At 42.7% G+C, this 11,689-nt stretch overlaps 1 protein-coding gene across 1 annotated transcript; it reads left to right on the forward strand.

The window, feature by feature from the left end:
* Window positions 1-943: 943 nt before the first annotated feature.
* LOC141167679 (cytohesin-4-like) lies at window positions 944-6,013 on the forward strand. Its single transcript, XM_073655015.1, has 3 exons — window positions 944-1,127; window positions 1,743-1,878; window positions 5,550-6,013. The coding sequence occupies exons 1-3, from the start codon at window positions 965-967 to the stop codon at window positions 5,647-5,649; spliced, it is 399 nt and encodes a 132-aa protein (XP_073511116.1). The 5' UTR covers window positions 944-964; the 3' UTR covers window positions 5,650-6,013.
* The last annotated feature ends 5,676 nt before the right edge of the window (window positions 6,014-11,689 follow it).

The following is an 11,689-nucleotide window of genomic DNA, read 5'->3' on the forward strand; positions in this document are numbered from 1 at the left end:
CACTGACAACTAAAGACGACAAGGGGGAACAAACAAGGGAAGATAGCTTAGCTTTAGTCGACTTCAAAGAGATGAACACACGTCCTCTTAGCACCAGAGAGGAAGAAGTAATGCACGTTCTCCAAGCCTTCACCAGGGGTCATATGAGTATCACCGGCACCTCCCTCTAGCAAACAGCAGATATTTATACACCCAGGCCAGGATGTTAATTAGCAAGAGGAAGGTAGCTGCTGGGTCCTAGAGAGACAGCTTCTAAGAAGGTGTCTGTAATGCCAAACGAAGAGATCTCCTGCAACCAACTGCTGGGCGACTGTCTGTCACTTCTGACACACCCATGACACTCTATTTCATGCTTACTGGGGTTCAGGTTGATGACCTATTTTTAGGATCTCTTGGGGACCAACTCCTGGCACCACACCAGTCAATTGATTGAAGGACCTGTGGCACTCCAGCCAAGAACAACTCCATATATGTTGTAGTGACTATGTCTACTACTGTAGCCCTCTGAAGCTCAGTACCTCTCAAATTAATGGGACTGAGTTGCAATTCCAGGGACAGCCACTTCAACACGTATGGAGCTATCACTGGTATACAATAAAAGGCGCAGATTTTGCCAAATGTCATGGCCTCCTCAATCAGCTGTTTGGTTTGTCGTGTTAGATTGTGACAACAATAACATTAAAAAATCTGTCCCAAAGAAAGCAGGACCCTTTAAGTTTTACATCGATTTATGTTAAGTGGGAAGGTTAGAATATTGGAGTTATTCATAACGAGTCACTAGTTACACCCATGGATATCAGACTTTCAGAGGTGTAGATTCTATTTAAGATTTTGTAAAAAAATAAACACACAAAGAAACAACCTAATGGTCTATAGAGAGGGCAAGAAAATAATATTTTATTCAACATGTTGTCACTGTTTCCTTTCATCACTTTTACAGAACCACGTGTGGGTTGACGTCACCATGCACAATATTTCCCTTCCTCCTCTCGCAATCAAGAACCCAGAATGTTTAGGTCTCCTGCATCAGATGGACAGAAACAAGGACACTTGGATAGAGCATTACTGTATCCTGAAGGATGGCTGCTTGTATTTCTACTCCAGCATTCGCTCAAAAAGCGCTCTTGGTAATGCTTATCTTTTAATGAATGTTGTAGCAAGAAAAGACATGAAGTGTTGGCTGTACGACCCAAGATGTTCTAGCTGTTGTGCATAAGATGTTGAGCAGGGTGGGAAGATGATACTGGTATGCAAGCTACTTTTTACACTTTGGAGCCAGGTGATAGGGCATTTTATTTTGCATAGAAAGTTGTCTGCTTTTCCTCATTAATGTCCTTAAAACCCTAGAGAGCTCTGTGTGCCAGCCTCAGATGACCCTCTACAGCCTGATTCTTACACAAAAGCTCCCTTCTTACTCTTGCCGATCTACAGATTCTTTCTCTTCTGCCCCCAGCCTTTTACTAGGATCCCAGGATTCATCATCCACACACCGAACCTGCGTAATTTAGAGGTATCGCCAGATACTCACTTTGTATTACACTCAAACAATTAAATAATTTTCTGGGAGAAATACTTCATTTTCTGGAACAATTACAAGGGTGCCAACACTTTCAGCCTTGACTGTATATTGTTATTAGTCTTTATACAATAGCTCACAGGTAGTGGCACAGGATTTCTCTACGCCATCTATTCCATAGGCATCATTTAATTCTTGTCGTTGATTCTCCCCTTCTAATTTAAAGGTGGCATCTATCTGCAAGGATATACGGTCAGCGAGCAATCATTGAACTCCCGTCGCTGCATTATAGAACTAAGACCCCCGTCTGAAGAGTTTAAGACATTTTATCTCAGCGCAGGAAACGCAGCGGAGAACAAACGGTGAGTGGCATACACCAGCTGCAGCCATTAAAGCAAATCTGTCACCAAATTACACGGTTTTGATTGTGGGCGCATTGTGGTTTGGAGACAGGTCCGCTCCTATCACAGAATACAGTGGATTTATCAGTCTACATTGGACAAGACCCGATTTAAGAGGATTGTCTTGTCTAACTTCAATGTTGATTCATGGGCATCATGGGCAGGAATACGTCAAAGTATACACCGCAGCATGTCAATCAATGACGAAAGGTGGGGAAAGGCAAAGAAAGTGCTCCCATTATGAATACAGCAAGCTCATAATTTGAGCTCACTGTATTCATTAATACCTACGTGATGTAGTCCCAGTGGAAGAAAAAATTACAGATTTTGAAATAAGTTCTAGGAGATTTTACATGGATTTTGATGCAGATATGCTTTGCAATGGATGAAATCCACTCTGAAAATTCTCAGCTACTATTGACAGCCTGAAGATTTAAAGGAGTTGTCCGCTTTTAGAAAATTCAGGTTGTCAGGGGCAGTTTTCTCTGAAGAAACAAATTTTGTTTTACTAACCCTCCGCAGGTCAAGCACTGACTTTCCACAGCTGCCGCGCTGATGTCACCTTGACAGTGCGGCAGCCAATCATTGAGCTTAGCGTCTTTCCCGTGTAGACAGAACGCCCCACTCACAGCCGCAGACCTCCCTGATTGGCTGTCACAGTTGCAGCCAATATCCGATACTGGGAGTAGCAGATCCAGAGAGGGTGAGTAAAGTGTTTTTTTTTATTTTTTTTAATAACAAACTACCCAAAGATCCGAACTTTCTGAAAGGCAATAACCCTTTAAAATCTGCACCACTGGTCAATTTCTGTGCTGTTTTTTCTTAGTAATTGCGTGAATGTGATTTGGTAAAATATACTGTAATACACTGTGGATGGTATATCCAGAAGAATGCAACAGAAAATCCAGTGTGAACATACCATTAGCCAAAAGTCCTAATATTCTTGCTGTTTGGATTCATAGTAGAGCAAATCTGACTCCAAAATATTAAACATCTGCTTTAACAGTTTCTCACAGCAGCCCAAAATAATTAATACGCCAATTAAGCTGGAATACATAATGGAATCACACATTTTGTAGGCATCTCCAGAAAAGCACTTTATTTCCATCTTTGAATATTATTAGTAGAAGAAGTTTAGGGGCTAACTAAATTTGGGACTTGGAGCTTTGTGTCAGAAAAAAAACTAAATTCTATTGCTATCAAGAAATAAACAGCTACTGAAATTAGAAGCAAGAAATTAAGCAGCACAAAATTTTGTACCTAAAAATTGGTAATCTAAAGTTAGATATTCACTTCCAATCAAGGATGTACATAGCATAGAAGAAGTCCCACGCAGCAGTGTTCGGGGTTCATGGACGTGCCAAAAAGTTTTGAGACTGACACAAATTTTGTTTTTCATAATGTTTGCTGCTTCAGTGTTTTTAGATCTTTTAATCAGATGTTTCTATGGTTACTTAAACATTTCATAAGTATTTCAACTTTTATTGACAAATACGTCAAGTTTATACAAAGACTCAATATTTACAGTGTTAACCCTTATTTTTAAAGTCTACTGCAATTCGCCCTGGCAGCTGGATATCCGTTTCTTGAAAAAAAATCTTGACTGATGGCAAACCATTCTTGCCTAACCATCGCTTGGAGTTGGTGAAGATCTGAGGTTGTGGGTTGTAAGTAATCACCTAGGGAGGTTACCGATGCAACAATATTTTATTAATCACATCCATGGTAATACAGCAATTCCAGGTAAATGGCCAAAATACAGTTCTCTCAGTCCTCAAGTTCCCAAGTACTGGGATCAGTAGTTCCACTGACTTTGTATCAGGCCATACTCACTGTCTACCAACTTTTGGTTGGTCCACAGATTTCGTATCTCCAGCCAGTATAGTCTGTAGCCACAGTCCACGATCCTCCAGACGACAGACAAAACGATTGAAGCACAGGTATCCAGTAGCAACAGTCCTTTAAGAAAGTTTAAATCCAAACGACATATCCACAACTGTAGCACGTTTATCCAGCTTAGTCGGTAACTGATCTCCCACAATCCATAAGCCACCCATCAGCTCCATGTCCACAGCTATAGATCCTCTCCCTTCGGCGTCCTTCCACCAACTCGTCACTAAGACATGTCATTCTCCCTCTCTGGGCTAAGCCCCCTCATAGGTCAGAGTGATGACACCCTCCGCCTTAAGCATTTACTTTTCACCTCAAACAATGAAGAATGTTCCAGGGGCCTTCACCTGAGACTGCATGTAAGACTCCCTGTGGTGACAGCTCCACTGTGTCTAAAATCAACACTCTCACAATGGGCTTATTCACTGTTTACACAATGGTTTAAGGCTCCTGAGATACTGATGAGATTACTGGAATGCTGGACACTTTACAAGTAAAATTAGTGTACCTAAACTGGAGAGCAACCAGAACATTAATAAAACACAGCCAGCAAATCTGTAATGAAACAAAATAATAATATCGACGGAAACGGTGCTCCGTGCTGGAAAAGTCTCTTAGTCTTTAAGTGGGCAGCTCCTCACAGAGTTTATCACAATTTCTTTGTTTTTGTTTTGAGGATTGATCACAGGTTCTCAATGGGGTTTAGGTCTGGGGAGTTTCCGGACCATGGAGCCAAAATGTCAATATTTTCCTCACCGAGCCACTTAGTTGTCACTTTTACCTTATGAGATGGTCTTCATCATGCTGCAGAAAACATTGTTCATCACCAAATTGCTTCTGGATCATTGGAAGAAGTTGCTCTTAGAGGATGTTTAGATACCATTCATTATTCATCGCAGTGTTCTTAGGCAAAATTGTGAGTGATCCCACTTCCTTGGAAGAAACATAACCCCACACATGAATGTTCTCAGGATGCTGTACTGTTGGCATGACATAAGATTCATGGTAGTGCTGACCTTTTCTTCTCTGGATCTCTGGATAATCCTTGTTTCAGATAATCCTTGTTTTCAGTAAAGTTATTTTCTTTGATGAAGTCCCCTTCAGACTGTTTGGGACATCTGTAATTATTCTGCACTAATTATGCAAGAATGGGTTGCAATCAGCCAGTACATGGTCCACAAGCTGATCCAGCAGCCATGGCGCATTGCAAAAGTTTTGAAAAATAAGGGTCAACAGTGTAAATATTGAGTCTTTGCATAAACTTGATGCATTTGTCAATAAAAATGTAAAAACTTATAAAATGTTTATAATTTTACTTCAGTGACCATTGAAATATTCCACTAAAAATCTAAATGAAGCTGCAAAGTTTGTGAAAACCAAAATTTGTGTCTGTTTCAGAATTTTTGGCCATGTCTGTAGGCACAGCTGAGGTTCGATCATTCAGGTCTCTAAGTCAGCATGGTGAACCTGCACAAGGTCCCTCCAATAGACAGATACCACAGCAGAATCAAACGATAGATGTGAAAACTAGCAAGGCATGGGAGGAACAGGAGGCAACGTGTTCCAGACCCTCGAGTGATGTGGTGTAAGAGAACTTGCTTTAGTGCCTCCTTTTATTTATGTTTACTCTTGTCTGAAAATGTATGTATCGAAAAGACAGCCAACCTGTAGTTTAATTCATAAACTGTTACATGTCATCTTGTCTTCTTCTATAGCAATAATGTAAATTATTATTTTACCAGCTGGATTACAGCTCTGAAGATATCAATAAACAAGTGGCTACCCTTGCATCAAGCAATTCAGGATTTCATGAGTCGGCCATTAGAAGAGACCAGAATGTAAAGGAACTTGGTTACTATTTCTTCTCACTGCAGAACTGAAATAATGGACGAAATTACGCAGGAAACGTCTTTCTTTTGCTACATGACACAAGATGAGTTTTAAGCTGGACTAGATCACTCAGAACACATCGATGTGCTGGCCTGATGACAAGATTAATGGGATGAATCTGTATAGCAAACATATGAATATTTATTTTCTTCTTTTGTAAATGGCATGTTGGTGAATAATAAAAGTAGTTGTTTTCTGTTATTTAAGTCTAAATCAAATTATGCAACCAACTATTTATTTTAATGGGTTCTGAATCTGTTTTTATAAAATAAAATAAATATAATGATTGGTTGTTAAATAAATAATATAAATGTTATTATAGCGTAATTTTGTGATTTATATATAGTACCCTGGAGGAAAAATTGTACTCACAAATCTACCTATTATGATAGGGAAAGGAATCTGATGATGCTCCAAGTCCTGGCATTTATTTGGATAGTACTTTAGAATATATCATCTAACTAAACATTGTATATACACAGTGTGGTACACATAATTGGACACAGTTATAGACACATATACACACTGTGACATATAAATATTTAGGGTGCATTCAGTCGTCTGTATAAATCGGTCCGAGATCGGGCCGCAATGCACTGACTGGTCGGTGGGTCTCCTGATCTGAGCGTTACAGCTTCATATACTTCTATAAAGTGGTCATGTACGCGCCGGCCAGTCAGTGCATTGTGGTCCCATCTTGGACCGCTATATAGAAACGTCTGACATACAACTTCACTGATGACTTTCTTACACAGTTACTAAAACACAAGGTTTAAATAGCAGCAATTAGGCTGAGGCTGGGAATCTCTCTCACTACCTGCAGCTCTCTGGCTGGAATACTTTTTACAAGGTTATCTATTATCGGTTGATGAAAGGTGAACTTCTCATTTCTACTTTCATCAGCAAATAATAGACAACAATAAAGGGAACCTGTCACTTCGAGATACACTATTCACCTGCAGATATAATGGTATTCTGCATGTACATAGCATTTAAACCTTGCGTAACCGGCTTACTGGAGCAGCAGCTACAGGGAGAAGACAAAGTTACATTCTCCCTGCAGCTGCTCGCTTCTAGTTATTGGGGCAGTGCGGGGAGCCGCTACTGTCAACATTCACTATAGTAAGCGTGCTACAATCACGCCTCTGCACTTTGATTGACAGCTACTCGGCTGTATGTGTGTGCAGTGTGTGTGTGATAAGTAGGCTGTATAATGAGCGTTGACTGCAACTGCTCCCTGCACGACCCGAATTGCAAGCAAATGGCCACAAGGAGAATATAACTTAATTTTTTCCTTTCCTGTAGCTGCTGCTCCAGTAAGCCAGCTGCACAGGGATTAAATGCCATTTACCTGCAGTTTACCCCTATATCTGCAGAGAAATAGTGTTTCTCAAGGTGGCAGGTTCTCTTTAATTACATAAAATACAGACTGTCTAAGGTGTGAGGGCACAAGGGGGTACTTTTAACTCCGTAACTGCCTCTAGTGTGAGGGGGGGCGACCAAATTGAGAGCTGCAGCTGTTCTGGTATTCTATAAAGCGGAAGCAGCATCTGCATCATGTAAGGAACTAATGTCTGTAAGAGGGAGGAGGGATTCAGAGAGTGAGTGTAGGTCGAGGTGTTTAAGATTTCTGCAAGGGTATGCAAGTTTGTGGAGTGGGGATTGTGGACCTGGAGAGGAGAGGGCAGAGAATGTGAGTAGGCTGTGGTCAGAAAAAGGGAGAGGTGAGTTAGAGAGGTTAGATAGGGAACAGAGGTGGGTGAAGATGAGGTCCAGTGTGCGGCCATCTTTGTGAGAGGGTGCGGAAGACCACTGAGAGAAGCCGAAGGAGGAAGTGAGAGATAGAGCACGGTGGGCTCAGTGGTTAGCACTGCAGCCTTGCAGCACTGGAGTCCTGGGTTCAAATCCCACCAAGGACAAGATCTGCAAGGAGTTTGTGTGTTCTCCCTGTGTTTGTGTGGGTTTCCTCCGGGTTCTCCAGTTTCCTCCCACACTCCAAAGACATATTCATAGGGAATATAGATTGTGAGCCCCAATGGGGACAGTGCCAATAATGTCTGTAAAGCGCTGTGGAATTAATGGCGCTATATAAGTGAGTAAAATAAATAAATAGTGTTTGCTGGTGGAGGGCTCCCAGGTCAGGTCTTTGTAATTCAATTAGAACCTAAGATAAAAACAAAATGAGCAAATGCCCTGTAGTAAGTAAATAAATAGTAATAGTGCATGAAAATAACTTGGGGTACTTAATTAACATTGTTTTGATCAAAAAAATGTAAAAGCCATCCTACCATGACAAAGTGTATAACCCAATCAGGACGATACCTAACTCTTGTAGTTCACCTCACTACATGTCAGCAGTCGTAAAAATAGAAAATGGCAGAGTAGGGCCTGGGTCCCGACTGTTTAGACACCTACCATTGGAAAGGTAAATAAATAAAATGAACAGCCCAAAAAGGGGAGCTACATCCCTTTTTGTACCAAGTACAAAAAACTAAACAAAAACCTAAAAAAATTGATCCAGAGCATATGTTGGTATAGGTGCAATGCTCAATTTGTTTTTAGGCTTTGTAATACAATTACATCAGAAAAAGGTTCTAGTCTATCGTGCACCTTATACTGATATATCCAGTATTACAAAAAGACAAATCCTGTGTTTAAAGTTGAGCAAAAAAATCTCTTCAAAGGAATGTCTCATCAAAGACAAACCTTTTAATCAGATAATCCAGCTCCAGCCCTGGCAAGCATCTGAGGAGGCAACTGCTCTAAGCAGAATTACATGGTTGGCTGTTTAGTGGCTCTCTGTCCCAGCTCATAGTACGGGATCATCCCTCTATGATGTCCATGTAAGAGGGTATAGGCCCAAGGGTTGTACTGAAGGAACAACTCCTTTGACATTAACTATAATCTTGCAGCAAATGAAAAGTTACACAAATAAAATAGCACCATTATTAAAAGAACCAATAGACACTCCTTTTGGAATTACCCCAGGTTGTACTGCATGTACTTCCTAGTAGTATTCTGCTTCCACTTTTCACTATCGAATGTAGAAACATTCGTTTATTAAAAAAAAAAAAGACGTAGTTACTTACCGGTAACGGGATTTCTCAGAGCCCATGGCGGCACCACGGAGAGAGGGGATCCGCCCTTCAAGGACAGGAAACCTACAGATAAAAAGGGCGGTACCTCTCTCCCGCATCAGTTGTTTACAGAGCACAGAGAGGACCCCCAGGTTAGTAACACAAATTTTAACATTTTTAAGGAGTTTATCAGACACACCTCGTGACTAAATATAGGTATCAAATAAATGTGCACACCCATGCGTGACGGGAGGGAATGTACGGGTGCCGTCATGGGCTCTGAGAAATCCCGTTACCGGTAAGTAACTACGTCTTTCTCCTTCCCCCATGACAGCACCACAGAGAGAATTGCAGAGAAGTGTCGTTTAGGGAGGGACCACCGCTTCCAGAACCCTTCTACCAAAGGTAAGGTCCGAAGAAGAGGTTAGATCCAGCCGGTAGTGCTTAAAGAATGTAGAAGGGGAAGACCAGGTTGCAGCTCTACATATCTGTTCAATTGAAGCGCAGGCTTCATCCGCCCAGGAGGCTGCCACTGCCCTAGTCGAGTGAGCCTTTAAATCCTCCGGGGCGGTCTCCCCGCTTGCTGAGTATGCCAAGGAGATGGCGTCTCTTATCCACCTTGCCAGTGTGCCCTTGGAAGCTTTCTGTCCCTTCCGAGGACCCTGGAAGCACACAAAGAGAGACCTGTCCTTCCTATACTCCCGTGTGGCCTCTAAGTACTGGATAATGCATCTTCTGACATCTAAGGTGTGTAGGTCTTGTTCCCCCCTGTTTTTAGGATTTGGGCAAAAGGAAGGGAGGGTGACCTCCTGCGATCTATGGAAGTGTGATCAAACCCTAGGAAGGTATGCTGGGTCAGACCTAAGAGTCACCCTGTCATCTAGAAATTGCGTAAAGGGGGGCCCTGCTGATAAGGCTTGTATGTCGCTAACTCTATGTGCCGATGTGAGGGCTACTAAGAGTGACGTCTTAAGAGATAGGACTCTTAGAGATGCATCCGCTAAAGGTTCCAAGGGATGTTTGGTTAGGGCTGAAAGAACTAAATTTAAGTCCCAAGGAGGAGTATTCCGGGAGGGGATGGGCCTAGACCTGTGTGATGCCTTGATGAACCTAGAAATCCACCTATTTCTGGCCAGGTCGCAGTTGTATAGGGCTCCTAGTGCCGCAACCTGAACCTTTAGAGTGCTTGTGGCCAGACCCTGCTCCAACCCCTTTTGAAGGAACTCTAAGATGGAAGCAATGGGGGCCTCCCCTTGTACCTTCGAACCCACAAATGAGAGGAATTTTTTCCAGGTTTTACCGTAAAGTCTCGTGGTTACGGGTTTCCTACTTTGTAGTAGAGTGGAGATTAAATTCGGGGAAAACCCTCTATCCCTTCAGAGCGCCCTCTCAAAATCCAGGCTGTTAAGTGTAGATTTGCTACCTGAGGGTGGAGGACCGGTCCCTGGAAAAGGAGATCCGGAATTTCCGGAAGAACCCAGGGGTCGGAGGTGGACATTATCCTCAGCCAGGAAAACCAGGGCCTCTTTGGCTAGAAGGGGGCTATCAGAATTATTCAGAATTATGCTTGACTTGTCTTCCCTGACTTTCCTCAGAACCGCCGGAATCAAAGCGATCGGAGGAAAGGCATAGGCTAGCTGGTGGTTCCATGGGATTGAGAAAGCATCTAATGCTGCTGGGTTCCCCTTGGGGTTGATTGTGTAGAATATGTCCACTTTTTTGTTCTGCCAGTTGGCGAATAGGTCTATGGAAGGGTTCCCCCATAATATTGTGAGTTGGTTGAACACCAACTGATTCAGCTCCCATTCGCCCTGTCTCAGCTGGGTCCTGCTCAGAAGGTCTGCTGTGATATTTTCTGTCCCTTTTATGTGGAGTGCAGACAGGGACTCCAAATTGTTCTCTGCTAACTGGAGGATGGATTTTGACACCTGTAGTAGAGAATGGGACCGGGTCCCCTCCTGGCGATTTAAGTATGCCACTACTACCCTGTTGTCTGAAAAAACTCTTACATGGTATCCCCGTAGGATGTTTAGGAATTTTGAGAGAGAGAATTTTACTGCCAGAAGTTCCTTCATGTTGGAAGATACCCCTTCCAAATCCTCTGACCTGACCCCCTGAGCTATTTGGTCGTTTAGGTGAGCCCCCCACCCCCTGGGGCTTGCATCTGTAATTATTACCTGCGACACTGAGATTGCCCATGGAACGCCTCTGGTTAAACTGTCCACCTCCGTCCACCATGTTAGGGAAAGCAAGGTTTTTGATGACAAAATTAGCCGACCTTCTAAGCGCCCTTTTAGTGACTTTTCTGCCCCCAAGATTTCCCATTTCAAGTCCCTGGTATGCAACTGAGCCCAATGGACCCGCGGGATACAAGCAGTCATGGAACCTAGAAGGGACATTGCTCCCCGCAGACTCATAGAGGGATGGTCTTTCACACGAGATATCCGGGCTATCATATTCTGGATTTTCCCTGCCGGGAGACGGCATTCCTGATTCCTCTAATCTAATAAGATGCCTAGATACTCTTGTACTTGCTCGGGCTCCAACCTGGACTTTTTTAGGTTCAGAAGCCAGCCTAAATTCGTCAAGGAATCCATGACCCTTGCTAGATGGTCCTTGCAATGGTTGAAAGAGTTGCCTATTATTAGCAGATCGTCCAGGTACGGGGTGATAAGGATGTTTTGCTCCCTCAGATGGGCCATTACCTCTGCCACTATTTTTGTGAAAACCCTTGGGGCTATCGCTAGACCGAAGGGGAGGGCCGTATATTGGTAGTGTTTGACTGTTCCTTTTAGCGATATTGCTACTCTCAGGAATTTCTGGTAGTCTCTGTGTATAGGGACGTGATAATAGGCGTCCTTGAGATCCAGGACAGCCATAAAACAGTCTGGGAACAACAATTTCACTGACGATTT

This window comes from Phyllobates terribilis, unplaced genomic scaffold (genome assembly GCF_046119375.1).
Source record: "Phyllobates terribilis strain yellow unplaced genomic scaffold, ASM4611937v1 Scaffold_1__5_contigs__length_1240528914, whole genome shotgun sequence".
Classification (NCBI taxonomy): domain Eukaryota; kingdom Metazoa; phylum Chordata; class Amphibia; order Anura; family Dendrobatidae; genus Phyllobates; species Phyllobates terribilis.

Coding starts and splice junctions, on each gene's coding strand:
- LOC141167679 (XM_073655015.1), top strand. CDS start 965: ATGCACAATATTTCCCTTCCTCCTCTCGCAATCAAGAACCCAGAATGT. Junction 1,128..1,742: donor TCGCTCAAAAAGCGCTCTTG/GTAATGCTTATC, acceptor TCTAATTTAAAG/GTGGCATCTATCTGCAAGGA. Junction 1,879..5,549: donor AACGCAGCGGAGAACAAACG/GTGAGTGGCATA, acceptor TTATTTTACCAG/CTGGATTACAGCTCTGAAGA.